This window comes from Phoca vitulina, unplaced genomic scaffold (genome assembly GCF_004348235.1).
Source record: "Phoca vitulina isolate PV1807 unplaced genomic scaffold, GSC_HSeal_1.0 scaffold43, whole genome shotgun sequence".
Classification (NCBI taxonomy): Eukaryota; Metazoa; Chordata; class Mammalia; order Carnivora; family Phocidae; genus Phoca; species Phoca vitulina.
In genome coordinates this window covers 12,232,254-12,238,253 of record NW_022589746.1, presented here as the reverse complement: position 1 = coordinate 12,238,253, position 6,000 = coordinate 12,232,254, and the positions used below count along the sequence as shown (strand labels likewise).

The 6,000-nt window shown below is 43.8% G+C and overlaps 1 protein-coding gene across 18 annotated transcripts in view; it reads right to left on the bottom strand.

Annotated features, from left to right (window-relative positions):
- Nucleotides 1-385: 385 nt before the first annotated feature.
- The window catches only part of SGMS1 (sphingomyelin synthase 1), a 271,961-nt gene continuing 266,346 nt past the window's right edge, over nucleotides 386-6,000 (bottom strand). For all 18 annotated transcript variants that reach the window (XM_032430253.1, XM_032430252.1, XM_032430257.1 and 15 more), the window contains 2 exons: nucleotides 3,989-4,155; nucleotides 386-3,364 (listed from right to left, as the gene is read on the bottom strand). In XM_032430253.1, the coding sequence (XP_032286144.1) occupies nucleotides 3,185-3,364; nucleotides 3,989-4,155 (347 nt within the window). In that variant the 3' untranslated portion in view covers nucleotides 386-3,184. The remainder of the gene's footprint in view (nucleotides 3,365-3,988; nucleotides 4,156-6,000) is intronic.

The following is a 6,000-nucleotide window of genomic DNA, read 5'->3' as shown; positions in this document are numbered from 1 at the left end:
TGCACTGTCCTGCCACTCTCCCCGCGATCCCAACCCTCTCCCTCCCTCGTTCCAGTTTTGTGCAACTTTCCCTCACGGACCACACCCATCTCTGACCTCTGAAGGCTGGAGTCTGGACCTAGCAGGTTGCTTAATTTTCTTGTGACTCGTGCTGAACCAGCAGGCAGAGAAGAACTTTAAGGTGCTGATAAGCAGAATATCAAGTCTGGATTGCTCGAAGTAAGTTTCCTGACCAAAGGGAGAGAAAAATAAAGAATATCAGCATCAGCGTCTGACTCTTGGTTTTGGCTTAGGTTGTGATCTCAGGGTCATGAGATCAAGCCCCGTGTCGGGCTCCACACTCAGTGGGGAGTCTGCTTGAGATTCTCTCTCTGCCCATCCCCGCTACACACTCTTTCTCTAAAATAAGTACATCTTAAAAAAAAAAAATCATTATCAAGGGATCCAAGTAGCATATTCTATACCCTAGTTAACTCAATTCCATGGTTGACTTTTTGTATAACGAAGGTCAAATTAAAGCTGACAGGGATTCTCATTTTATGTGATATTTATAAAGTTTATGAGATACTTATCACATCAAGTAGGTATTTGGGATACAAATAAAACATTTAGCAGTTAGGAAATTGGCAAAATTAGTCTCTCACCTCATGATGTGCATTGCCTACTACTCAGTCCATAGTAAGAGGTGTCCCACTTGGCTTTTCCAGTACAGGCACCGATTTCTCCCACTGCTGACTCTTCCCATACAATTTATGAACACTCACAGTATTTGGGGGGCACGGGGTGCTGGGGAGAGGGTGGAAACCGGAACTCCAATCAGTCACCTCCTACAAGACGGGGTAATAACTAACCTTGTGGTTTTGTGAGGGTTAACAATACATGTAAAATGCCCTCCTCATAAAGACAGCCCAACAAAGGAGTTGTCCAGGGCTTTGTCTTAGCAAACTAAAGGACAAAAAAGCACATGTCCTCAATCAGGCAGGCTTTATCAAGTGGACTAGGATCCTCCAGAACACGAGATTTCTCTGTCCTTCCGGGGATCTGCAGACGGGGAGCCACAAGATACGTCCATTCATGAACCAGTGCAGTCAGGCACGAATTTCTTTAGTACATATGTAGGATGCAAACCTGTAGTAAACATTTTTTTTTTTTTTTTATAAAACTACTTGACTTAGGAAAAAAAGATCCAATTTTTAGCATGTGCCAATACTGCATTTTCATTATGCAAGCTGCCTTCCCCTTCGATACGCAGCACCTGTCCGACAGTCAAGGTCAGGGAAAGGCTGTACCAGTGAAATGGCCATCCCAGAATTCTGGTCAACTTGCCTCCAGAGGCCATCCCACGTTCTGATGGAGACATCGGTCCAGAGCCCCACGCAGGAAATCTCACTGGCTTGACATCTCTAGCCAATGTGGACTGTAGCTTGAATTTAACTCACCTTCAATTCTTCTTATGTATTTTCAAAAAGACACTCGTACACTTTCAGAAACCTTAAGTGGAAAGAAACAGGGTTGCCACAGGCCCTGTCTCAAACAAAACCAAGGAAGAAGGTCCAAAAACGCAGTGTTTGCTTTAATGATTTCGTCAACGACTTCTGGGAAGGATGTGAACACATTAGAAATAACAGCCATTTATTTTAAGTATCAGGTTTTATTAAAAAGTGCATTTTGATTAATTTATGATCTAGGTAAGCTGTTAAGATATCAGTATACTCTCTGGAATAGTAACTTTACAAATATTTAAAACAAACAAAATTTTAAAAGCCTTTTTATTTCCTTCACCATTATTGTTTTACAATACAAATATCACCTTGTGAATACACAAAAAAACCCTACGGAAGATAATTCTGCTGCATAAAATACAGAATGGATATATATACTTCTTCATTCTTAAAAAACTATTTTGTTCTCCACATTGGCAAGTATAGAAGAGAATACTTCCCCAAACATACTCATGTTAGGAGTAAAACTTAGAGTTACATGCAGTTTCTGCACAAATATATTTTAAAGAAATAGATCTCCGTTTTGTTGTTCACCAACAAAATTGTCATGAGAGTATGGATAACTAATTTAGAGCTTTCACGTTTTTTAGTTAAGTGATCATTTTTTAAAACTCTCTTTTTAAAAACAAAGTATTCATGGCTGTTTTCAACTGTATAGTTAAAATCGAACTACCAAATAGGTGATAAAATAATTTAAGTGGTACATGTCATTGCTACCTGCTCACAATATGGGAACAGGTTCTGACTTTCTGATTAACTCCCCCTTTCTTTAATTCATAGCGATTTAAAAACCATAAGCAGTCTTCTGATTTAATTTAGCTATAAATGCAAAATTTAGTAGTGTATACATACATTTATATTTCCATGGAATATTTTATTTTAAATAAAAACATTTAAGATTGCCTACTGACCATACAATCAAGACAAGAAAGGCACTAGAAACATAGACAAATTTCTCTCCCAAGAAGCATTTTTAAATTTTAACTCTCTTCTCTCCGACATGTAAAAATCTTTAAATTTGGTTTTCATAACATTATTTTGAAAAATAAAGTTAGGAAATACTTAGAAAATCACTTTATAACAGAATCTTTTTTTTTTTTTGCACTTTTTGACACACTCTCTCTGCTGATTTTTACAAAACCCAAAGTTACTGAACCTTTCTGTGTCTGTCATTTTTATTTGAATATCGGTGCAACAGGTAGAAAGATTTCAGAATCAAACCCCATTCAGGTACTTAGAAACCTTCATAGAGACATTTGCTAGAAAATGGCTTACAGCCCAATCTTTGGGGCAAGAGATATGAAAAGTATGTTTTCCCAAGAAAATAATACGCTTTATTTCCAGATGTGCCTGGAAAGACCAGAACTGATGATATAAAAGCTTACATTTATGCTGTTGCATCATATACAAAGGAACATGGTGGTCGCAAGTTATGGAAATCCCAAACTTATGAACAGGAAAATGTGTACAGTGCATGATAGGTTAAATTTTCTTTATTGTTGTCCAACGCAGGTCCTTTGGAGAGAAAAAAAGATCACAGTGCTGACCAGGTAACTCAATAGGTTAAGTCAAGGTAACTTTTGAAAGAGAACAGGATTAGGGAGGTGTTTGTTTATGGCATCTTCTCTCACGGAGTTCTTAGCACTTCGGACAGCTCCACGCTCCAGGGCCTTGAGCGGCCGTTATGTGTCGTTCACCAAGCGGCTGTATTTCACTTGTCTGCTGAGGTGGACGACTGGCCAGGGGAAGGGCCAATGGTAAGAGCGAGGTACGATTCCTTGGACATTCTTTTCAAAGTACTGAAACGGCCTGTACCACCACACCCTAGCCAGGAGGTTCATCTGGGAAGCTTCTTTCAGCACCTAGGAGAACAAGGACAGGAAAACCATGTCAAGGGGAAGGAGACACTGTCCCAGCCCCAAAAGGAACACGCATGCTTTGCTAACCACCTTCCACCTAGAGTTTAGATGGTTTCCTTATTCCTTATTCCAGTTCGCCAAGGACCCCAGACCCACCCCGTGTGCCCCTCGTGCCGTCACACGCACGTGGCCACTCTGTGCTCATCTGCTAACTGGGCCACACCCCAGCAAGAAAACAAGCCAATTCCGGGAGCGCACGGACAACACGGGCCTTACTCCATCTCTCATCCATACATGTATCCCTCAATCAGTGTTTCGGTGACTTTTTGTGATGGACGTTCAGGACTCGGCTGGGGGGGGGCGGGGAGGATGGAGACCAGGCGCAGCTGGTGGGCGCAGCCGAGACATTTGTCAGGGGCGGCGGGAGGGAGGCCCTTGCTCTAGAAGGATGCTATGTCCGTGTCGCTGCACTCACACATTCCCTGTTCACTTTTTATTCCCAAGTGGGTCAGCGTCACAAAAGACAACCCCACCTTAGATGCCGGACGGTCCGCCCCTCCCCCTGCCGTGTGGGCACCGCCGGGCTGGGGGAAGAGAGGCTGCAATCCCACGAGGAGGGACACTCACTTGCTGGTTGGCCATCGTGTGGTACCACCAGAAGAGTCTCGTGGTGATGTAGTAGGCCACCACCACGTCCACAGTGTAGTGGTCGTGCGCCAAGAGGATGCAGAAGATCCCAACCACGCTGAGCAGCCAGCAGATCCAGTGGTACCACCAGAATCGTCGAGGGGAATCTGCAAAGACGAGACACTCACCGTAGCCCCGTCGTCCCAGCACCTCTAGGGCACCCAACCGCACCTCTATGACGACTCCTGCACCCAGTGACTCTGACCTTTCCTTCTGGAAACATGTCACGCAGGCAGCAAATCTAAGGGCTTTAGCTTCTACGTAACCAAGGCAAGAATGGAAGCAGCTTATTTTATGACTTTATCAGCGATTGTAATTTATGTTTGGTTATTGCTTGATTCATATAATCATAAAATACAGCTTAAAACGGCAACGGACAGGATAATGCATCATGCTCTATTAAAAAAAAACAAACCACAAAACTGTCCACTGACATTTAAGTCAATTTACTTGTAAATAATTTGGGGTTAATGCTCTAAACACAAATCAATACCTTTTTTTTGGTCTAGAGATCCTTATACAGGGATTAGGCAGTCATAGTTGATACTGTTTTATTTGCTTTCCAACCTCTGTGACCACACGCTAATCTGAAAGTCTTCAAGATTTCCATTTCTCAAATGGAAATAAGAAAGGATCCAGATGCCCAGGAATTTGGGTCCAAGTGCATTCAAAGGCAGGGCAGGGTCAGATAAACACCTGTCCATACCACCATTTGGAAGCCCCCTGGTGGGAAAGCATCAAAATCTCTGAGTGCAGGCTTTCCCACCTTGTATTCTGGAAGAATGGGCTCAAGAGGGTCAGACATTTTACACAGAAATGTCATTTGCATGTGATCCATCCTCCCTACCCAGGAGGAGGAAGTTCACACTTTTATTGGATTCTCAAGGGGTCTAAGAACTAGTCATCCATTTCACCAGTATTTATCGAGCATCTCCTATGCGCCCGGGACAGGAGATGCTCTAGCAACTGAGATCAACGAGTAAACAGGTAAAGAACCTACCCTGTAGGCAGATCCCTTCCCAGCATGGAGGAGAGACAATACAAAATAATTATAATAAATAAGTAAATTATACGCTATGTTAGAAAGTGTTAAACGCCAAGGAAAAATTAAGAAGTTGAACAGGAGAAGCAGGATCAGAAACAGAGAAGGGGAAGGGAAGTTTGCAGCTTTAAATGGAGTGGTCAGGGCAAGGGCGGGGACTCTATATTTCACCCCCAGGAGAATCTGTATTTGCACCCTAACAACACAACAACAGCAGATACCGTTCATTCCTCATGCAACTCTGTCGGAGCCCATGAATGCCGTCTGTTTTCATTCCTACCACCTCTCCCTCAGCCACAGGGTGGGTACCAGTAGCTCATTCTAAAGATGAGGGAACCAAGACTTAGAGAGGTTAAAGGTGGTCCCCAAGGTCACACAGCTCGTGGTAGCACCAGGACTCAAAATCCACGTTTGTGACCCCAGTCTTCCCAGTCTCCCAACATGGCACGCTGGGTTTCCTTCAAGGACAAAGCTTAGCCCCCACTGTAGTACAATCAGCAGGGGGTGGGAGTGCTCCCCCAGCCGCAGCCTGCGTGGCCCCCAGCACAAGGACAAGATGGCGCCCTGACAGTTCTGAACAGAAACTGTTAGAATTCACTCTACTTGGTCACATGCCAAGTGCGAGTGGAAGAACACCTACACTTCCTTCTCCCGGTGCCCTGCAGCACATCTCCTCTTCTCCTGTCTTCCCTATCTTAGTTTAAGACCAAAACTGGCCCGGGTCGCCTGGGGGGCTTAGTCAGTGAAGCATCTGCCTTCAGCTCAGGTCATGATCTCAGGGTCCTGGGATCGAGTCCCGCGCTGGGCTCCCTGTTCAGGGGGGAATCTGCTTCTCCTTCTTCCTCTGCTGCTCCCCCTGCTTGTGCTCTCTCTGTCAAATAAAATCTTAAAAAAAAAAAAAAAAAAAAAA